At 40.8% G+C, this 24,515-nt stretch overlaps 1 protein-coding gene across 1 annotated transcript in view; it reads right to left on the bottom strand.

The window, feature by feature from the left end:
* The window catches only part of ADK (adenosine kinase), a gene marked incomplete in the record, with an annotated part of 3,127,006 nt that overhangs the window by 2,560,383 nt on the left and 542,108 nt on the right, over positions 1–24,515 (bottom strand). The window contains 1 exon segment of the mRNA XM_044056737.1: positions 22,740–22,793. Coding sequence (XP_043912672.1) covers positions 22,740–22,793 — 54 coding nt within the window.

Below are 24,515 nucleotides of genomic sequence, written 5' to 3'. Positions count from 1 at the left end.
TTGTGTATTGTAGTCCCAAGAGGCGGGGGGGGGGGTGGTTCTGAAGTAAGTGACTTTAGTCCTGCTTATGATAAGTGCCCACTGTCCTACTAGCAGTCTTGCTGATATCGGAACACTACAGATTCAGATATTCATAGGACATGGCATCATTTAGTTCATGAAATGTTTAACGGGTGGCATGATGCCAGGGTAATCCTATGGGCTAGGCTTGTAAAGGCTCCAGGGCCATTAGCCTAGTACACACCTATGAACCTATAATGCCAAGGACCTGGGATGAAAGGAAACAAAGAGCTGATCAGATATCCTAATAGTCTTAGTCTTATCCAAATAAAAACCTGAGTTGTCTATGCACAAACGTGTGCAGCACCTTCTCAATGGCAGATTGTAGAGATGGGAAAAAAAATGGGCAAATGGATAGAGTGATTAAGGGACAACTCATTCACCACCTTGAGCATAAAAGGATTAGTACACAAGGACACCCTGTCCTTATAAAACGCCAAAAAAGGAGGACAAGTCATAAGGGCTTGAAGCTCAGATACCATCTGGCAGAAGTAAGGGCTAACAAAAGTGCAGTCTTCCAAAAGCAATGTTGCAAGGAAGCTGAAGCTGCAGGCTCAAAAAGAGCCAAAGTGAAGTTCTCCAAAACAAAATTAAGATCCCAGGGAAGAGGAACAGGCTTCCTGGGAGGCTTAATATTAAAAACACCTTTAAAGAATTGTTTAGCTTCAAATCTAAGCGCTAAAAGGAGGAGATAAAGGCAGGCAAGCAGAGACAGCTGATAAGTGGGCCCAGAAGAATGAGCCAATCCAGCACTGAGCAATTCACACAAATAAGACTGAACAACAGGAATATCCACAGAAAGTGGATCCAGGTTACAAGAAAGACACCAAACAGAAAACCTCTTCCACCTGGATAAGTAGGATTTCCTAGTAATGGGCTTCCTGGCCTCCAGCAGGACCCTAAACACGTCCTCAGAAAAAAAAGGTGCCTATAAGGAATCAAAATATTATCACCCACAGAGTTAGCTGAAGAGTGGACAGGTGGGGATGGATGAGAGATCCCTTCTCTTGTGCAAGTAGGACCACCCTGCGAGGTAACTTGTGCTGATTGCCCTCAGCTAAATGCAGAAGAGGAAACTGATGCTGTCTTGGCCAAAAATTGAGTCACCAACAAGATTCTGGGGGCATCCTGTTGAGTTTTGAACAGGATATTTTGAATGAGGGGAAGGGGAGGGAAGCATAAAGAAAAATCCCCTACCAAGTAAGAGAGAGGGCATCCACCATCTACAACAGAGGACCTGGGACTCTGGCACAAAACTGAGGAAGTTGCCTGCGCAGAGGGGAGACAAAAAGATCTACCAGAGTACCCCACTGGAGGAAAATGTCCAGAAACAAATCATTATGAATCATCCATTCATGGGACTGAGTTAAGGACCTGCTCAGAGTATCTACCACAATGGTTTGATCTGAGGGAATGTAAACTGCCTGAAGAGTCGCATGAGATTGAAAAGCAAGATCCCATACCAGGAGTGCCAACTGAAAGATAATATCTTGTTCCCCCTTGTTTGTAAACACCTTGGGAGGTCCCGGGGAGAAAAGAAAATGAAAAGACTGAAAAGCCAGCAGAAGGCCTCTCATCTCTGACAATGATGTGCTGTTTGTGTTGAAGAGGAAACCAGACCTCCCCGCACCTTTAGGGAGCCAAACGCTGCTCCCCATCCCACGTCTGAAGAGTCTGTGAACAGTTCCCGAGAGGGAAGAAAACGCAGCCCCTGACTTAAGGACAACTGTTGGCTCAACCAGTGGAATTCCTTCTTGAGACAAGGTAGGAGAACTACAAATTGTACGGGATGGGCAATGCTGAAGCCAAACCGACTTCAGAAACCACTGAAACTTTCTCATAAGAAATGTGGCCAGAGGGCGCATAGGGGTGGTGGATGCCATGAAACCCAGAGCTCTCGGAAACTCCCTGGCTGCAATGGAAGTCAGAGGAAGAAGAGTTGAAGGAAGGAAATGAGGGTCAAGACCTTGGGAGGAGGCAGATATGCCAGTAAAGGCACCATCTGAATCCTGCAACCCAGAAAAACATGGTCCTGAGAAGGAGTCTAAGACTTTTTGAAGTTTATAGTAAACCCCAGGCTCTCAAGAAGGGAACAGGATCTCTGGAGAGGAGGCCTGAAACAGCAGGTTGTCCAAGTAGGGAAGTACTTGGATTCCCTGAAGCCTGCAAAAAGTAAAGTAATCACAGGAGCAAGGCATTTGGTGAATACCCTTGGGGCAGCAGAAAGGGCCAAGAGCAAAGAAGAGAACTGAAAATGCCAGAAAGAAACAGAGAAATGCAAAAATATCCTGAAAAGGGGATGGATCAGAATACGGAGGTAAGCATCCTTGAGATCCAGAGACACCACATAAGCTTGAGGAAGCAAAAGGGAAAACAAAGTCTGAAGGGACAACATTCAAAAAGTGGGCATCTACAGAAAAGTATTCAGATGAAAGAGGTCTAGAACTGGTCTCCAAGTATCCGCCTTTCTGGGTACTAGAAACATCCTGGGGTAAAACCCCCTCCCCCATTGGGACACAGGTACCTTTTGAATAGTACCCAGAGTCAAAAGGTCCCAAAGCACCTCTGGGAAAAAGGAGAGTTGTTCCTGAGGGGGCTGAGGAATGCCCATAAAAGGGGGGGAAGGGATTTCAACATCATAAAATATTCCTGGCAAATAATGGACAGAGCCCACAAATCCTGAGTAATCTTTAGCCAAACAGGAAGAGAGAGACAGAGACAAGCAAAGAGAAAGAGAAAGTGGCTGTAAAGAATATGATAGTTAGACAACACTTGGTTTATCTGGAAAGGAAGACTTCTAAGGCCCTGAAGTCTGAGTAGCCTTGGCAGTGGGAGCCCGTTTTCCACCCATTTTGCCCTTAGAAGGATGGCGATATTTCCTGCAAACAAAGGCTGGTGTACTTAGGTAGTTTCTCTGAAATTTAGGAAAAGGAGAAACAAACACATGTTTGAGTTCCTGTAAAGCCTTATCCTTATCCTGGAGGGACAAATAAATCAGCAGCAGCTTCACCAAACAAGTTCACTGGTTCACAGATTCGTACTAGGCTAACTGCCCTTGTGGGCCATTTTAAACTTAGCTAATTACCAGATGTGAGAATCAAACCCTGAACCTTGTGTCTGTAAGGTAAACACCTTAACCATTACACAAAACTCCTGGCAGATAGATACTGCACGTGGGGTGGGGAAAAGCCTACACAAATTACAAGATGGGAGGAGTGTCCATCACCAGGCAAAAGGTTTCCCCACATGAAATTGTGGAAGCCTTGAATGCAAGTAAAGCCCATACAAAACGCAAAGAAAAAGCAGAAGAGGAAAGGGTTTTAAATTTGCGAGCTGCCACTGATGTTAACCGCTGCTCCACTGAGCTATTAAACCTGCGGTTTAAGCTGACTGCCCCTTCAGCACATTTAACTTCGGAAGCTTCTCCCAATCTCTTATCTGTTACTAGAGAGCATTAGTCAGAAAAGTAAAGCCCTCCCAATTGGACTTATGCCAGTTCCCCTCTTTCAAATCTCACAGCTTATACTGCAAAGCAGGAGTATTTCTTTTTCTTCCATCCTACTTTTAAAAAAAAATCTGAGCAAGACTACCAATTGCTGGTAGTTTGCAATTTTCATCAGCTTGTGATTACTGCTTCTATTTTGTACTTGGTGAAAGGAGCACAGAACATTTTCTAGCCTTCCTTGGAGAGAGAACACCAATCACTGAAAAGCCTGAAAAACATCCTGTATCACTAAACCTAAGCTGGTTTCTAAGAAGTTCAATCACTGGGCAGTGTGCACTGAACTTTAACGGTTTTGGTCTTGAACTGCCATGAAGCTTGGTGCTCGTATTTACCAGGAAAAGACAAGCCTACAAAACCCATGCAAAATACAAGAGACTACTGGGACAAAACTGCCAATCAAGAGTCTGCCACCTGCTTCTCGAAGCATCTTTGGGATTAGTGCTACTGTTCCATTTCTGAAGAGAGAAGGAGCAAAGGGACATTGACTCCTAGCAGAGGACAGCTGTGGTGAAACCAGCACTAGCTGTGGCTAGGTAGTAGCTACTATAACAGACCCAACTGTCTTTCCATTAAGCACTGCTAGATTAGTCACTATCCAACCTAAACTTAAAGTTTCACCCCAAAATACTGCTGTAAATCTAGAGTACTAGCAGCATACCTCAGTCTGCTCTCAGCCTGCAACCTGTCTGATTGCATTAGGCGTTTCAAGGCAGTGTAGCAATTTCTTTGTTTACCAATTTTTCACTGCCTCTGCCAACTAATAAACTTGCATCAGCTCACTATTTGTAGGCATACCTCCACACCACCACAAACACCATACCAATTCCATAACTTGTGCCGAAGCTGCAAATTGCTAGTCTTTAAGAACTTATCCTTCAGCGCATAAAGCAAAATTTGCTCCTGCACTCACACATACCGAAACACCACACAGATCACCCAAAGTTTGAGATGGAGTATAAGCATAAAACTGTTAAGTCACACCAACTCTACTTCCACACAGAAGTGCCTTAGTCGTAGGTTAATCGCTCGGCTACCGACACCCACATACCGGACTAGACAAGAATCAAGCCGCTTGTCCAGTGCCAGTATCCCTGACTCACTGGGGCACTAGCTTCCCTTTAACGAGCTAAGGTGACCGACTCATCAGCAGCCCATATGGAAGAGAATGACCTGACAGCCAAAGAACATGCAGAGACATCCTGCAACTTTCTATACAGGTTAGAAGCAAAATAGAACCGTCTTGAATAGTATCCTGCATTTACACAGAATGATGCCTCAATACTAGTTTCTCTCATTCTAAGGGGATCAAGTTATGCAACGAGCTGTGAGGAGATGATAGTCAGGATTTACTGTTCCCACAGGGTATGGTTTACACCTCTTACACCAGAACTTACACATACTGGATTCATCAGCTCCCTACTGCTCAGAATTGAAAGTTAATCTCCTTACTTCCTGCAGTCAAAGTCAGAAAAACACTTGCCTCAAGAAAGCATCCCAAAAATATTCTAACATACTTTATCTGATACTGCAAATTTTATGAAGGATTAGATTCAAAAAAATCTAAAACACAAAAGCTCTTCAGTAGACACCAGGCTCTACACAGTTATGAAACTATAGCTATAGAACTGAATGACGTGTGTGGTAAAACTTAAGTCAGATTACTCACTTTCTGTCATTTTGCTCCAATATTAAATGTTTGCATATACCATCCCAAGCATAGTACCATGCTCTATTTTTTGCATCAATACAAATCTAATTTTTCATAAGAAAATCCTAAACTCAAGATCTGTACATACCATATGAACCATTTCACTATGCATGCTTAGTAAATCATATCAGCTTGTAGTTTCCATCTTGCTACCTTAAAATATGCTTCTGTATCAGGACCTCAGAAGTTTATAGAGTTCGAAAAAACAAATATTTTTCAGAACTATAGGGAAGTCTCCTGTAAAGACTACAGGATACACAGGAACTCTGCTTTCCTGACAAATATACTCTTATACAAAGCAAGGAGTTGAAGCCTTTTGCTGCCCACACTGTCTTTAGCTAGACAGTATCTACTGGTCATTCCAACAAAGCAAAATGTAAACCTAAACTTGCATCATAGTGGGACTACTCAATTGAAGCAGTCTAAACAGAAAGATGCCTGAACTTTGAGGCCCCTTTGTAATGTGTACTTCAGTGTAGTGTTTACTATCCATCAACTTAGCCTTGATATCATCAGTCAAAGGTTGAAGCCAAAGCAAAGAATACCTCCTCATCACTGACCTAAAAGCAGCAGCTCTAGAAGCATTTGCTGCACCATAACTACAATTGATGATAAACCACCTGGGAGGAAGTCCCTAACAGGGACAGAGCACATGTTTTATCCTCAGAGTCTGGAAGATCAGATATAACCTGATAAGCCTGGGGTAGGGACAGCCAACACGTACCTGGGCATGTGGGTCTGATAATTAACAATCCTAAAAGCCAAGGTAGTTGAGGTGTAAACCTTCTTACCTAGACTATCCATGGCTCTGCTGTCTTTATCAAAGGGCAGCAACTCAGGCAAAGGAAGCAATTGAGAGGGTTTGTCAGAGGCTACAGACAGCATAGAGGGGCCAGCAGCAGGACACTAATAAAAATGTACAAACCCCAGGCACCCTATAAAACCTATCAGGTTTCTTGGGAGCAGGCGGTGGAGAATCTGGAGCTTTAGAGGCACTGGAAAACACATCCAATAAAAATAGCCAAAACAGGAGGAACTGCAGGTTTAAGAGATTCCATACACAGCAATTTACAGTACCTCTTATGAGACCTTAGCAGAGTCCCATTTAAAGAACTCCATCCTGGAAATAGTGACCCCAAAAGAAATCTCTTCAACTGTACTATCAGGACCACTAGATTCCTTTTCCTCTGATCCACAGTCCAAAGCAGAAGGAATTTTAGAAGCGTAAGCAAGGGATTCCTCATCAGATTCCAAGTCCTCCACCGAGGAATCCTGTTCCCTGGGTCTTTTAAGTGAAGTAGAGGACCAAGGGGTAGCTGGAACAGAAACCCTCTGGGGAGGTTTCAGTGCGATCAAAGCACTAAGCAAACCCTGAATGAAAGCCTACCACTCACTCTGTGGATCCTTAGGGGTAGGAGAAATGAGTTTAGTTTTTTTTTTTCTTTAAAGGGGTGGCCCTTCTTAAAACCTGGAAGGCTCCAACCCAGCACGGCATTCAATAATAGCACTAACAACAACCTCTCTGACTAAAAAACGATGAACACCTCTAGGCCTAAGCCCCTCAGAAATGATCAACCATGGCTCTCCCTGAATGTCCGAATTGGACGTCTGCAAAGCCTCCTCGGACGTGCTTAAAGTTGGACCCACGCTAAATTGGTCACGGCAGGGGAATCAGACAATAAAGCCAGGCAAAACTCCAAGCATTCACTCACTTTGGAAGAAACGTCCAGCAGAGGCTGAACAGTAGAAGATTCCAGCCTAGGCTTCTTGGCCTCCTCCTTCCCAGATGGCCGTCAATCAGGGAAGGAAATTCCCTCCCATCATATCTTTCACGAGAAGCTTAAGTTGCGGATTCTCAAGATAAAGCGCCAAAGAAGTCAGTCTCAGTCAAAAGTTTTAGGTATAAAAACCTGACAGATAGAACAGGACATATGGCCATGTGAGGCACCGAGGCAAAACAGACACTGCTCATGGCAGTCTTTATGGGGACCATCTCCCACACTGGCATTTACCCTTCTTGGATAACTTCAAACCCCACAAGCAATAAAAAGACAAGCAAAACAGTAACCCCCAATCGGGCACTCATCTTCAACAGCTCAGAGAAACCAGCAATGGAACATAGGCATTCAGACAGACAATCAAGAGATGGAGTTCTGTCTGGTGGCAAAGGACAGTGCATCCAGACATCACCTTTATGCCCTACGCCAGCGGTTCACCTTTATGCCCTATGCCTGCAGTCTCCAACCTATTTTGCACCAAAGACCAGTTTCATGTAAGACAATTTTCTATGGACTGGCCATCGCACATGCATAATAAAGTGCACAATATTTATTTGATATTTGTTTAATGGGGAGATCCGACTGGACTAGAAGTCCATTTTCAGCCGAGACACAGAGAGAAAAGTTCAAAAGTACAATAAAAAGACAACTGGCAATAATTACAAAAAAAAAGCGTACATTCTACTTAACAGCATAACACTGATCTACTATGGTTGGGAGGTAATTAAACCTAATGGCAACCTTGCTGACTAAGTTTATAAGATCAATATTTAAACTCTGTCCAGCATACCTCTCAACTGTACAGATTTTTGCCTCATATTTTTGGTCTATTTCGCAAAAAACTTATTTTCTGGAAAATCACTGGCAAATCATTGAGATTTGAAGTCAGAAAATAATGACAGACAGTTAAGTATCATACTTCATACCCTTCAGAAAATTCATGCCAATGCAAAACCTGTATTTCTATCTACTTTCTAAGATTGTAAGAGCAGTGCTTAAAAGTGTCCCTATTTTTGGGCCTTTACCCCCATTACTTTTGGCTTTGTCTAGATTTCTTGGTTTAAGACGTTGAGAAGTATGTGTCCAGATTTATTGTGTGAGAGGCTGAGTGGTACTCAAACCTCATTGCTGCTGCTGCCAGGGATCACTCTCACTCTTCAATCTCGCTCTCACACACACAGACACACATCAGTCTCTTCTGCTTTCATGCAGGCATTTGCTCACACACACACACACACACACACACACACACACACACACACACACACACACACACACAGACAGAAACTACTCTCACACACAGTCTCTTTTGCATTCATTCACTCACACAAGATCGTTCTCCCTCTCTCTCCACCTCTCTCACAGTGTCTCTGTTTTACTTTCATGAACACATTCACTTACACACGCAGACAGAAACACACACACAGTCTCTTTTGCATTCACTCACACATCGCTCCCAATCTCTCTCACACAGTCACTTCCTCATTCATACATGCATTCACATTCACTTTTTCATTTCACTCCACACCTGATGACCTGGTACCAAATGATCTGCGGCCCAGTGGTTAAGGACTGCTGCCCCATGCTACATGAGGCGTGTGTGTGTGACGTACAGCATACCTTAAAGCAACCTAACGCTTTGGCATACTGGCTGGACATAAGATGGCCCTAGGCAGGAGAGCCTTCTCAAAAAAGTTAAACCCACTCATTACACAGCCTTGGCAAAGCGAAACAGCTGATGGTCACGCCTAACAAGATTTTTTATATCATAGTTTATAAGGCCAGTTATAATACGTTTCATGCCTTTACACAAGAGGCCTGTTCATTTCTGATGGAAGTGCTTGAATTTCGAACGAATGTATCGGTCTTGAGCATGGTTCCATTTAGAGGATAATCAATGAGAAGACTTTCCCTCGTTACTGCTGCATTACCTAACAGAAAAGGAGAATTCCAGAAACAGATACCAGCAATGATATAAACAAGAAAATGGAAGCAATTTTTTGTTTTTTAATTTCATTTTGTTCCCAAAACTCAGTACAACGATTTGTTGCTACTGCTGTTAGAGAGATTACTTAATATGCTTACTGGGAACATTTTTCATACCCTGAAACCCAGGCAGTATAACCAATACCCAATGGTAGTCCACTTTTAGAATGAAGCAGTGCTGTGGTCTTTTCCAATAAGGGAAACATTTATGGATCCAGCTCCCTTTCACAACAGCATAATTTATTTTGCCACCTTCCCAGTACCCACGTAATTGGGGGGGGGGTCTAACAGGCTCTATGGAAGATTTTCAGTACTTTAGGTGCAAATCTTCTTTTCTAAGTGGTTTAACCATTCAGAGTTGACTTCATCTTTAAGGTTTTATAAACAGGATTCTGAAAACTGCTCCTGTATTCTTGCAAACGGTCCTTCACACATAATTTGTTTAACCTCAACCAATGTGCAAATACCAAAGAAGCAAGCTTTTTCAGTCTTGTTTTTATCTTCAAGATGGGAAATTGCAATGGACCAAGAAAAGATTGCTTGAGCAATGATCTTTTTCTCTCTTGATCTTGCCCCCTCCCTACAAAAAAAAAGCATGCTTCCTACCCATCAACAAGCCTGCATTACCTCGAGAAACATTCTTTCCCTTTTTCCTACTTCCTTAACTCCCTCGTCTGCTAAATCATTCTCCTTCTATTCTCCATTTACCAGTACACCTCACCCTAACTCATTCCTTCCTGCATTCCTCCTCTACTCTTTCCAGGTACCTGCTAATCTTCAAACAAAACAAAACCTTCATATTTCTCTTGTATGACAGTTTGAAACATTTCCCTTTCTCATAGACGCACATTGAGCATATATGAATTGTTTTAAATACAAGTACTAAGCCTGTTACTTCTCAGTACTGTAGAGAGCTGATTATATGAACTAATTGGAACCTAGGGTAGTTTGGATAATCAAACATACACTGAACAGGATTAAAAAAAAATGCAAACATTTTGTTTTTTTTCTGCATGCTTTTCAACCAGTGATTCCAGTGGACAATAAAGAATATTTTCACACAAGAGGGGGCTCTACAAGCTCAAAAGCACACACAAGTGAATGTGTACATTTACATATTTAGACTTGATGACTTTCCTACCCAAAAAACATTGGAAGGCTGCATTCGGATAACTGACATTTCTGATAAATCGAGACTCTACTGTAGTTTCAAATTTACTTGTTCATGAAAAAGCTTCTTGTATGATTTCTACTTTGAGCTGCCAACTTTAATCTTTTAAGAGAACAAGTGTACTCCTGTCAGCCATAATATGTCAGATTCTGATGTTTAATCATTTAATTGAGAATGCAGAGCTTATTTTAACTTGCTGCAGAGGCTACTCTCCCAGGGCCAGCCAAAGCTGCCTAGATGGGGTATCCCACTGACTAAATGGAAAATTAAACAGATCAGCTGAAGAAAAGAAAAAATGAAGTCCTTTACTGCTTTTAACAGATTCTCTTCATACTTTATATTTTGTGAAAATCAGCTACATACAGGTAAAGATCTGTGAAGGAGCAGTCTGGTTTTGTAACAAACACTTCTCATCCTTTACTGTCTGTGTGTGTGTGTGTCTGTGTGCAGAGAAGCAGGTCTACCTGTAAAATACTGCAGCCTACCAAAACAAGTTAAACAATGATTTTAGGTGTTCTGCCACCCAGCAATACTGTTTATAGTAGTTTACCATATCTGAGAAAAAATGTGTCACACACTAGCACTTCAACCCTGGAGTATTTAGTCACTAATAACGGGGCTCCAGGACATTTAGTTAACTGCTCTGAAAAGGCTGAACCAACTAGTCAACGTTTCAAGACGCTTTGAAGTTACTCTTTTGAACATATGAACTGCAGAAACAATATCACAGAGCTACACAGACAAAACAGCAAAACCACATACTCTGTTCAAAGGGACAGATACTGGTGAAAAATTGTCACACAGTTGATGCTGGAATGAGTCCCCCACAAAACAGATGTTATTGTAAAAGTCCCAGACAAAGGAAGTAAGTGCAAACGTAACATCACTTTCCAAATAAAGTTCCCTTTTAATGTGTACTGTATGTACTTTAGAATACAAACTGTATGGAGGAGGAATCAGTATATTTTAAAGTATTCATTCCATCAGCCGCAATTTTAAAATGTTAAACATGTTCATCCTACAAAGGATAATGTTAATAATACTTTCCTTTTTTGACAGATTCTTTGGCATGCATTTGCATCTAAAATTATCTAATACTTTTACAGAGATCAAAACTACAAGTCATTCTAATCTTTTTAAGGTCCAAATTGTTATGGACAAATGCTAAAATATTATTAGCTTAATTTCTTTTTTTTTTTTTTTTTGCAGAATTCATCTTAGCAATTTTTTTTCACTTCCCTGTCTGCTAAACATCAGCCTTCCTCCCTATGCCTTCTGTCCATTCATGGAATCATTTATATCCACCAACTCAAGCAGACAGGGCCTTTTTTACTATCTCATCCAAAGGACAACACACACACACAGGACTGCACCCCCACCACCCCCACCCATCCCATATACTGTACTGCAGTAAAAGCAAACTATCTATTTGGTATGAGAAAAGAACCCACAGCCTTCAGCACCAAAGGCAAGTATGTTAACTCTTGCACCACTAACACACCTCTGCTGTTGATCACATATCTCCTTTACTTTTGTCTACTCTCTTTTTTTTTCAGATTAAAGTATTTTTAATGGTTTAGTATGATTACACTTTAAAGGTTTTCCTGCAAGTGAACAACTAGTTGACCTGGTTCTAACTAGTTGTACACAACTGGTCATAATCATTTTCTAATCTGGACCAAAGGCAAGTTAAACATGACTGGATCAGAAGTAGAGAGTTCTCCTTCTAAGATATCAGGCTAGCTCAAAATTATGCCCCCCCCTTTTCCTTCATCTTTACAAAAATCCATTCCAAAAACTGAGTAAATTATCAAGACAGTTTTAATCATCAAGATAGTGGCAATTTGTATATAAGCTTAGACTGGAGCTTTTCTCCCCAGGCCTCTGCTGTAAATGGACACTGTCCCAGTCAGACCATCCCGGTAAACAAATTAAAATAAATAAATAAATAGTTAATTCCAAATAAAATACAGAAAATGTGCTGTAGTAAAGCAAAACTCAGATTACTTTAACTCTCAAGCACAGTAGAGAAAAACAAATAGAATAATTCTCAGTGCTTCCTCCAATAGACTGCTGGACAAATTCAATTATTCCTGCCATGTTAATCTATAAAAACAGATCTCACAACCAGTGCTGAAGGTGCCAGAATTTTCCTTTAACGCCACTGGAGAAACTTTTCGCTCAGTCTCTCTCTTTTGTCATCCATTCAATATAGACACTCTCCTACTTAAGATTCCCATCCTTTCCAATGGACTATCTACAGACTCTATCCAAGTACTGTCACTCATTACTACTTCTTTCGGCTGTTCCCGTTAGGGGGTCACCATAGTGGATCATCTGTTTCCATTTCTTCCTGTCCTCTGCATCTTGCTCTGTCACATCAACTACCCGCATATCCTCTCTCACCACATCCATAAATCTGATCTTAGGCCTACCTCTTTTCCTTTTAACTGGCAGCTCCATCTTTACCATCCTTTTCCCAATATACCCAGCATCCCTCCTCAGCACGTCCAAACCAACGCAATCTCACCTCTCTGGTTTTGTCTCCAAACCTGAGCTGACCCTCTAATATACTGATTCCTAATCCTGTCCATCCTCGTCACACCCAGTGCAAACCTTAACATCTTTAACTCTGCCACATCCAGCTCAGACTCCTGCCTTTTTGTCAATGCCACTGTCTCCAACCCATATAATGTAGCTGGTCTCACTATCCTCTTGTAGACCTTCCCTTTCACACTTACTGGTACCAGTCTATCACAAATCACTCCTTACACTCTTCTCCACCCACTCCGCCCTGCCTGCACTCTCTTCTTCATCTCTCTTCCACACTCACCATTACTCTAAACTGTTGATCCCAAGTATCTAAACTCATTCCTCACTTGTGATGTCTGTTTTCATAAGGTAATTTCCGAATTTCCCACGCCACAAATAAATGATCAATGATGTACAACTGCAGTTATGATTTTAAACAGTTGCCATTTCATGCTACCAAAATATCTTAAATCATGTAACGACATGATAAACAAGAGAGAGCACTGCAAAATGATCATCAGTAAAACATACAGGTCAAGTAACATTCCCAGTACAAAGGATATCATTACCCTTCTGTTGTAAGTACAGATGAAAGATTTTGCAATGTTCTGATGAACTACAGAAGTCCTACAAAATGGGCATCACCATTTTCAGAACACCTAATAATGTACTCAAGGGTGGGGTTGGTTAACTGAGAACAAGACACAGTTTGACATTATACATTATGCATCATTACAAATGAACTAAGGCACAGCTCTTTGCTTATCCTCCCCACCCTGTTCTTTAGAAAGTTGTTTTATAACACTGTCCAGGTCAAACTGAACAAAGCAGCAGATGGCTGACTCACCACAATATTAGTTTACATATGGCTGATCTTTTCACAGCAGCAGTCAGCTTGTCTTACTTGAAAACGTTAAGAGTCCTGTAAATCTCCTCAAGCCTACTGGTCCGTACGTTACAAAAAGAAATGTAGTGCAGTCAATAACATTCACAGGACCTTCAGCCCTACTGCAATAACATGCTGTTTCCACAGAAAGTCAGATAAAGGCCAAAGCAAAAACAAACATATAAAGGGTACACAACATTTCAAAAGACTAAATTTGGCTGCACTCTACTCAGCTCCAGAACTAAAATCAGTTAAAAAGATGTTGTCCACTTGATAAAAGAACGCTGTGTCACCTCTTCCAGTCAACCAGTGACGAAAGTAAAGTGAGAAGTTTACAAAAAAACTGACTCTCAATATGTCCAAAACCCTCAGTTAAAAATCACCTAAAGGTATAAACATGCAGTCAGATGACAGGATGCAACAGAGAGACATAATTAATGTTTGTGGTGTCAACAATGAGCAGCTACAGATTTTAAAATGTTACACTACTGCTGCGCACATATAACAGTTGCATTCGTACAGAGTCACTTGATTTAAAAAGGGAACATCCATGATGGGTGCTACGATTGGGTTAATCCTCTCCACAATCCTGTGTTTTGGGGTACATGCTACAATATCATGTGCAGTCTATAGAAGCCACACCCCTACTTCCTATGCCTGGCTCTTCAACTCCAAACACAAAGAGAACACAATCCCTGCATATGAAGAAAAAACATGATTTGTCACATAGACCGTTTGCACCTAATATATATTACAATATACTTCCCTACTTTAAAGGGAACTCCAAAAACCAGAGGCTGGATGAAGAGGTCAAATAAAGCATAAAAGAATGCTGAGAGAGTATTTATAACCCAAACAGTGGAATCCCTTTTAACATTTAATGATATACCAACAGAAAAAATGCATCTTTTAGACAGCAGGGACCTACACTGGTGGGTCATTCAACTGCCTGGAATACTGGAATACCAAGCAATAACTTCTCTGGGTTAGAAGCAGGAAGGAGGAACGTCAAAAGGACATAGAATGGATAATTCTAAAAGTAAAAACATACCAAAGGACATACAAGTCCTACGGCTGCAGTTAAGACAATGATGCCTGCTGAAGGTATGAATCAAGATTGAAATGGTTTTGTCACGGATATATGAAGTGGAGATATTCCTGCAGCAAGCAACACAAGCAGCCACACCTCCAGTAATCTGGCTTTAAGTGCATCACACATGATGCCAGAATATCAAGGGATGGATCTTAATTTGGTAGATGGAGTTGCAGAAATCCTTTACAGGAAGCACAGCATTTTTCAACATATACAGCATGCATTAACCACAGAAAATCGTATATTCAAAAGCCATCATCATAACTGGGGTTGTCACTTGAACTTCACTTCTGTGACTGCTGTTGTTGGATAGACTCTGGATATGGTTGTGAATAAAATAGAGAATGCAGCAGAAAATGTATCTTTTATTAGCTGCTGGTGGTGAAGCTTGACCATCAGCTTGCATGGCACTCTCTAAACTTCCTCTTAGTGCTACTCCATGGGTGGAACTGCTGGCAGGGAAGTGGACACTGATGTTGGTCTTCTTACTATTCTTAGGTGGGACAGCAAAGAGGAAAGCAACAGTAAGAGGTGGCATGAGTGGGTATTTAAAGTGCCATATACGCTGCTCACACCAGGAGTGGTCTTAGTTCACAGCCCCCCCCCCCCCATGTGTTGATGCCTTCATCAGGTGAGGGAGTCATGGGGAGTACTTCTAAGCACATGCCCCATCCTCCAGGTATACTTATTCGGTGGCCACATCTGCTCGGTCCTCCAGCCCCTCAAAACTGATAGTAGTTCTCTGAGCTACGTCCTCCACCAAGCCTTCAGTAGAGTGGCACCAAGCACGGTTTCACCCCACTTGATAAGCTTTACCCATCCTTCCTGCTGGCACGATCTGATATCTGAGCTGCCAATCAAACTAGTCACCTGGCCTATAGTCAGGGCTTCAGTGCTACACAGCATCAGGCTGGCTAGAAAATGAATAATTACATAAATCTGTGTGCAGTGTTCCTGTTACATGCACAAAAACTGCCCTTTAGAGGCCATGTGCCCTTTCTCCACGGTTATCCAACTGTGAAATCATCATATAAAAGTTACAGGGTGTAGTAGGGCTTTCTCTCCAGTGGGGAAAAACACAATGAAATTTGTCTGTTGTAATATGTATTATGTTACTTTCTACATTCATTGTTATTTATATTCACTTTCACTGGTTTTCCACTACACGTCTGAGATGTTTGGGGATTCGGGTGCCACACAACAAACCGAACGATGGTTTGAATGAGGAGAGGCCCAAGTCCTTTACGGACAGAAGGACTGCTCATAACTCCAGGTAGATGATGCAAGCCCTCCCACTGGGGGAGGCCTCCTCACCTGTATGGTAGAAAGGTCCAGATACTGGCAAAGTGGCCTTAGCTGCAGGAATAGAACGGCAACTTCGTGTAGTGTGGAAACAGTCTCTCAGCCAAGGCCTGAACAAAAAGAGGCTGTCTGAGAGCATGCGGTGATTCTGACATCATTAGCACTTCACATTCTGCTGACGCCCTGCAGCCTCAGGAATCAAATGGCACTGTGAAAACAGTGGTGGGCATAATTATGGCCCACAATACAGTTCAGGCCTATGCTCCCTGCAGTGTCCTCAAAAGCAAATTCATCGCTCTTCATACGTTGAATTTCAACCCTTGGGATTCAACCTGGCCAGTTAGGAATTTCTTGCACATCTCCCACTCGTGACAGGTTCTACAACTTTAATAAATCTACTGCTCGTATGGTATAAATACAAAGTTTAATGAAACGTAAATATAAAATACAAGTACCAGGGACCACCACCTTCTGCAATTTAGAAATAAAAACTCATAAATTGTAATTATACTATCTTTAGAAATAAACGTGTGTACTTCAAATACAGTATGCAAATGTGTGTGTAGCAGGAAAAGGCTGCACACCAGTAGCCTATTAAAACCAGATGAAGTACAACTAACAAGACTAAACTATTGATGCCTTAAACACGATGCAAACATTTTTCAGAGTACAAACACTAACAAAAGGTATAAAGATACTAATTACTGTTTGTGAAATAATTAATAAAGGCACCAAAGTACTGGTTTTCTTTTAATACAATTAATATTTTCTGACAAAGCAGCTTAAGTATAGGTTTTCATTCACTTAAGCAAGCCTTACTTGAGCATTAACTAAGCTGCTCAACTCCAATTTCTTAGAAACAGCCCAAGTTTTTCTTTCAAGTAGTGAGTCTTTTGTCATGATAGATGACCTGAACAAACTTTTGCAAAGCCTAATGACTGTTTGCACAATCCTGTCGACACTACTGTATTAAAAGCTATACAGTAACTTCCATTGTGCTCACATAATCATGACCAAAGAAGCACTGAAGTTAGATATAACCTATTGTTATATATAAAGAACTTGCTTACTTTTCACTTTAAATATTAAATTTTTGACAATGTACTCTCTTTTTCTCAGTTAACTAGTGTAATACCTTTGTTATGTGTCAGACCATTTCCTTATTTTGTCTGTTTTTTTGCTTTATACACCGAAAAAATCTTAGAGAACAATTGGACAAAAAAACAGGGCTTCTATGGGAGGGGAGCTTTCAGAGATCCTATTAATCACAACCTGTGAACTTTCCTGCAGAGCCTATTTAAGACACACTAGCCTGGCACAAACCAGTTTAGATCATCAGACCATTAAAATAGACAAAACCCACAGACTGCTTTCAAACTGCAGTTAAGGATATACAACCTGGCAGTCGAAAGTGTACTTCAGTTAACCATGACATTAGAAATTCAACTGATTTCATAACAGCGAGCATCTTTCTGTGTAAAATACAATCCCTGCAAAATGTTTTCTCAAATCAAAGGCACAAAAAAAAAAAAAAAAACAGCTGGAAGGATGGTCTACAGTTAGTATATAAAGGGAAAAAAAACAAGTACTGTATAGGTTTACAGTGGTGTAAGTTTTGCTGGCTGAAAGACTGCGCCTTGACACATCTTACTTAAGAACTCTTGCAGTTCCCCACTGTGGAAAAAGATCAGTTAGAAGATGAAGCGATACAGACATAGTGGTCAGCAGAGTGGAACTCGGAACATTTCACATATGTAGACAAGAACTCACTGAAGGACAGAAAGGCTCTACAGAGGGAATACAGCAATATGCATAATGTAAACGGAGAAACAGGAAAAAATAGAAAAGACAATGAATAAAATATGGGGAAACTTTCACTAAATGGGGGGAGTGACTGCGTGACTCCCTATGAAATCACTTTAGCTGCTGCTGAGGACAAAGGATTCACCTACTGCAGGGACAAATCAGTAAGCTCAACAGACGCTCAGAGACATCTTTAAGCTAAACAGTGGGGTCTTACAAGTAGATCTGTAATTTTCTGCATATAACAGGGCAAGATAGAAACCTCAGTAAAACCACTGAACTCTTGCTGCCAAAATACTCTCTAGGATAAATAAACTGCATTAACCCCACACTCTTCCTGACTTAAATGAACAAATATGCTGATTAAGTAACCTTTTGTATCCCTGAACAGCAGCAGTTTCAAATGTCAATCCGGTGCTTCGGAATTCTTGTTTCAGTACAGTGGTACAAAGGGCTCTGCAGCTCTGGCAAACATACAAGGACAACCGATGCTGGTATGCGCAAGCTAAACGATAACAGAACGCACGGTTCATTTCAGTGCCAGATTACAAAAAAAAAGCTTACATCTTGTGACAAAGCAGTCTAGCTTCATAAGCACAACTGGTTACAGGTACAGGCAATAAAACAAATATGGGGAGATTGCTCTTCTACGAATGGGTGAAAGCCATTAACAGATACTAGAGGATCTATTACGAAACCTGATACATGGCTTGGACAGTGGCATTGAAAGGATGTGCCAGCAATAAGCAAAGCACAATCTGTTCATACAAGCAAAGGACGTCAGCTTGTCACACCATAACAACCCAAATCTTTTCAATGGTCAACAGTTCTTATTACTTGTAAACATCAACTGTACAGGCTGCTAAATACATCCAAAGCCTGATCTGCAAATTTACAACTGGATTTAGTTATGTAATATTTTTTTTTCTTCTAGTTTTGATTTTTAACTGTGCTAGCCCCAGGAAGCATACAACCTACTTTTAGAAGAAACCACAGATACAATGTATACGGATTATGGGTAATTTAGGTTGGACAGCAGGAAAATTTTCCCTGTTCTTAGCATTATTTGGTAAATATATATTGCTAAATAGGCTTTTATACTGTCCAGCAGCATATAGTTTTTTTTAGACTTACCAGCATATTCTTTATTTTGCTCTGAACAATCTTATGATTCATGATTTTTTAGTAATAAATAACTGTACATTAACATGATTTAATAAAAATGAATTTTTTTTAAAGACCAATGCATTTTCAATACCAATCTGAAATACAAGCACCTCAAGTAGACAGGATCTTAGCCTACTGTCTCATCCTAATTATAGCAGAGTGTACTGGAACTAAACTCCAAGCATCTGGTGTGGGGTGAGAAAACACAGCATTTTCCTCTTGGTGACAGAAGTCATTGTGCTCCCTCATAAGCTACTGACACCCCAATCTTGCTGCCTGATGGCACTTCATTCTTCTCATAATATACTGGGATCCATTTAAAATGGAATTATCACTGCACTTCAAGCAGATCTCTATGAAACTAACGCACAGCAGTGGTGCATTAGCCTATGTCAGCAACAACAAACAGTCTGTACCATTTACAAAGCAACAGCAAGGAACGTTTCCTTCAGAAAAAAATAAAACGGAAAGCATACAGAGATAAACGAGATTATTTAAATGGGTGACTCCTACGACACTCCATTCGTACAGAAAACCTACCTGCTTATTGGGAAATACCACATGCGTGAATGGGCATACCTTCGTTGAAGGTTGTGCATCAGGCCTGGCAAGCCGGTATGTAAAAATCTACTGCCAATCATTAGCGGACCGGGAGTTCCGCTGTGGCGACCCCTAACCGGGAAAAGCCGAAAGATACAACAACAACCACATTAAAGCCACATCTTCTGCTATACCATCATTAGCTGGACCCGTAATCTGCCTTTAAAGCTTGCACCAGTGGAGCAAAGGAATAAAGCCCTGATTATGGCCCAGGTAATCAAATTTCGAAGACTGTCTCAGGTGCTTGTTGGTACAGGCAGGGAAGATGGGCGTGCTCATCGAGAGAGGGAGGAGGGAGCTGCATGCATCCTCTGGGCAAACTCCTGTAGTTAGATTTCCCTGGTGGAGACTGGGGAAACTGCATGGTGCTACCATAGGTCAAGAAGTGGATCTTGCTCACACCCTCTTGCAGAAGTGAGGCGCAGTTCAGCACTAATGTCCACTGCACTCCCCACCCTCGGGGTGTTACTTGGCATGTGCACAAGGAAGTGAAAACCCCTCTTGGCAATGGTATGGTGTTGCTCTGGGATGAATCGATCTTGTTGGCCTCAAACATTGGTCAGGGCTAGTCCAGGGAACCTAGAAGTGTTTTGAAGACCTGTTGATTGGTGGGGCACTGGAAGGAGCTGATGATCAGCTGTGTGGAACCTAAAAGAGCTAAAAAAAAAAAAAAAAAAAAACGCTGCCTTTAAATGGAATTATTACTTCTTGTTGTGCTGATGTTGTTTTAAATTGAACATTGACTTCTCTCTATAACTACTTTTCTTTCCCCTGAATATACGTGGTTCATGGCTGAAAAAGGTTCAAGGACCAACTAACCTAAGTGGTGGTCATCAAAAGCTTTAAAAGAAAAATGATGACTTACTTTGGTGATGGACGGTGATGTAACAAAGGCTGAAATATTGGGTGGGCAAATGGATGTAAGGAAATTATTTTTTTCGAACTGGGATACAAGATCCGAATTGCCTAGACACAGTAAGGCCTTCGGTTTTAATTCTGTTGGCTGCCAAAGAAGCAGCTACTAGAAAATGGAAATCAAAAGTCTAAACCAACCACATTTGGAGTACGGAATAATGTAACATAGATAAAAGAACTAGAAGCGCGATATTTAGACAGCTACCCATTCGTTTTTTTGGGGGTTTTTTTGCCAACTGTAAATTTAACAGTTTGGCAATTACATAACTTAATACACAATTGCTTAACCACACTAATCTGGCATAATTAGTGTTATGCTAGAACCCAAAGTGATGTACCTGCCTCCTTCATGTCCACTAATATCAATGCTGTAAACAAGGTTGTGTAAGTTTAGACTACTGTGTTCGGAAGCAAATTCTCAAGTAATTTTATTTGTAAACTGGTCATTGTTTTTTGTCCCTTTAGACATGATCTTTAAAACTGGAAAAAAACAGGTCCAGCATATTTCTGTGGATGCAGATAATGAATGCTGGTTTTAAACGCTGGCTGCAAAGACAGTTTATGATTTGGGCTCTTTTACAAAGTCTTTTTAAACAACTTTATTCATTATAATTTTCATTTTTTTTTACATTAGTCCATATAAACAACAAAAATATCACAATAAGATTTCCATTACATCTACTTGCATCATACACAGAAATTACTTTACTCTTGTGGATTTGAGCATACACATTTACTTAACAATTCCTACCTTATTTTAGTCATTTATTTTGGCGCTACTTTGGATAAATTGTTTCCAAACACTCCATTTATTTTTGTGAGAATTACCTCCTCCATCTTTTATTGATCACATCTCTATTTCTTTTATTTCCTTCATAATAATTAATATTTTATTTACAACAGGTTAGTTTAACCCTCAATTTCCACTTTCATGCAATGGTTTATTATTACTAGCAGAATAAAATACTGTGCTTCAGCAATTCTAAACCAAGCCACCCATCTATCATCATCGTCTGCTTGATTAATATATATTCACCCCATTAATTGTCAAGACATTGTGTAAGGAGTAATTACACTCAGTTAAACTTCCCAAATTCTCCTCAAATTAAAAAAAAGTGTTGCAAACATTCTTTTTTTATTCCTTTCACATCTCCAACATCTACTCTCTGCTTCAGGAAAGTCCTCCTAAGTCATCTGTTTGGACTACAAAAGTACCTGTGTAAACATTTCCATTCAAATATTCTGAAAATTCTGGATTTTACAGATTTCATCCCAGTGTTTTCTTTTTCCTTCAACTTGTCATTCTAATCTTCCTGGTTCATATAGTTATATAATATTTAGTAAGCATTACTAATATCCCTCTCTTAATAGTGCCTTTAGTTCTTGGTTCCACTAAAAACCCTGTCAAAGCAGATTTTTCTTTCAATAGTTCCTGTCTCTCTTGTCTAACATCCCAAACAACAGTCCTGGACACAGAAGGTACCTCTGAGCTGCATATCAAACAGCTGTTTGGCTTGTTCCCACACTGTGATGTTTCCCTTCTAGCTTATATGCTCAGAGTACCGTGGTTCCTCTGTTACTTTATTCCAGTTACATCCTGACACATCTTTCCTATTTTCTGTACCCTTAGTTGTATGTACTTCGCCTGGCAGAATCATACACACACACAGTTTGCATCGGCAATGATTTCCTATGGGAAACATCGACTGTTATTGCGCTACACACACACAGTTTGCATCGGCAATGATTTCCTACGGGAAACATCGACTGTTATTGTGCTACATACACACACAGTTTGCATCGGCAATGATTTCCTATGGGAAACATCGACTGTTATTGTGCTACACACACACACACACACACACACACACACACACACACACACACACACACGTGCACAGTTTGCATCGGCAATGATTTCCTATGGGAAACTGACTGTTATTGTGCTCTTCAGCTTTTTTTTCTTTTTCTTCTGGCTACTAACACTCAAGAAATGTCACCTTGACCACGATCTGCCAGCCCATCTAGCTAGTCATCAAATTAAAGCAAATAAATAAAATAAATTAAATTAAAACAGAACAAAGAATAAATAAGGCCAGCCTGCTGTCAGAGGACTATCATTTTTTCAAGAATATTCTTGGGGCAAAAGAAAAACATTTTAAATAGTTACAACATGTATGTAGATAACAAAGGCCAATGTAGTGTAAAATGAGTGCCAGGAGCACAAACTTACATCTTTACATGCTTTTCTTCAGCCAGGATTTGGTCATTTACTTTCAACCCATACCTAACAGAAAGGAAAATATCATGAGTACATGCAAACCAACCAGAAAACTATATGCACAAATACATCAGAAAATTAAATACATCACTGTAAAAATTGCCATAATGAGCAGTAAATTAAGGCCAGACAACATGAACTCATTCAAACAAAGAAAAAAAAATAACCCCAAGACTCCCTACCTAAACATGTACCCAACATCTCAAAGGATTATGGAGGTTACCAAGCTAATGACCCTAGAGCCTTTTTAAGCCTAGCCATTCTTGCCCCAATATTCCAAATTATCAATGCCCAGCAGAACAGAATGGCTTTGATACATACCTGTGCCTTAGGGCATCTACAAACTGCCCCTATCCATAAGATCCACAGACAACAAGCAAGGGTGAATTTGCAACTTCCCTTCCAATGGTCCAAACTGCATTTGAATAAGCTTTGGGAAGAGCTATTTCACATGAATGGTGAGTCTGTTCCAGATAAGGGATAATCTCAGAGACACATAGCTGGACATTCAACATGCTTTACATCAAAGATGATGTTTAGATCCTTAGATTGGGTAATTCTAGTGGTATTTGTTTAGTGAATGTGCAGGAGATCCATAAATGCTGAGTCAGAGAATGCCCTGTAGGTTAGGCATAGATCAACCATTAGTAGTCTGTAGAGGGCTTTGACGTGGTCCACGTATGATACATTTACAGCCTGTATTCTTTTATTGAGGAACCTCTGTAGCTGCTCCAGCTTTTGCAAATGCCTAGTCAGGTACATGCCAAAGGGTGCATTGTACTCTATTACTGACCTAATGAGGGTTAAGTATAGCAGGACTGTAATCTTCTTGCATCTGGATGACATGCTCTAACCTACAAATTGCGCTAAGTAGCAGGATTTTCTCACTACCATGGACACATGGTGATCAAAGTTCAGGTTAATGTCATCCTGGTAAAGTCCCTTACCACTGGGTTTACTACAATGTTGCAATCTACGGGGACAGCTGCGTCCCACAAGGTATAATTACTCATTTTTTTACATGGAGTTTTAGGTCATTGTTATACATCTGTGTCAGACCCTCCTGAAGGATATCTGCATCTTTGAGGGATTCAGCGATTGCATCCAGCTTGCTGCAGTCAGCAAATCGTGTCAGCCAAAAGCCCTCTGCATTTGTCTCAACTTCAGAGAAGTACATTCCAAACAGGAAATGTCCCAATACTGAGCCCTGTGGGAAACCACTAGCAAAAGGCCTCTTGGGGGAGGTGTACACCCCTAACCTAACTTCATGCGTCTTGTCTGTAAGCCATTTGACCATCTAATCAGGTGATATAGGGATTTATGCTTAGATCCAAGAGTTTGTCTAGAATACCAGAGTGAGGTACTGTGGCAAAATTTGCCATGTCAAGGTAAGCAGTATGTATCATTTCCCCCTCATCCACGGCTCTAATAACCTTCTCAAAGAAGTTCAACAAGTTTAGTAGGCATGACCTGCTTTTGATGAAGCTGAACTGGGAACGGGTCCAGTGTTTGAAGATCTCCTATGTCTATCAGGTCCACAATAATTCTTTCAATGGACTTGCAAAGAAGTCTAGTCAAACTTATGAGTCTGTAGTTCTCTGTGTCTGTTGATGATCCACCTTTTTGCAGAGGGATGACCATTACAATCTTCAATTTCCTAGTGATGAAGCTTGTCTGAAGGCTGTGGTTGTACAGAGATGCCAGTGGGCATGTTTTAAGCTATTTAGT

The sequence above is a fragment of the Protopterus annectens genome, chromosome 14.part0 (assembly GCF_019279795.1).
Source record: "Protopterus annectens isolate FY-2018-M chromosome 14.part0, PAN1.0, whole genome shotgun sequence".
Lineage (NCBI taxonomy): Eukaryota > Metazoa > Chordata > Ceratodontiformes > Protopteridae > Protopterus > Protopterus annectens.
Note: the sequence above shows the minus strand (reverse complement) of the source record. Positions and strands in the feature narration are given on the sequence as shown.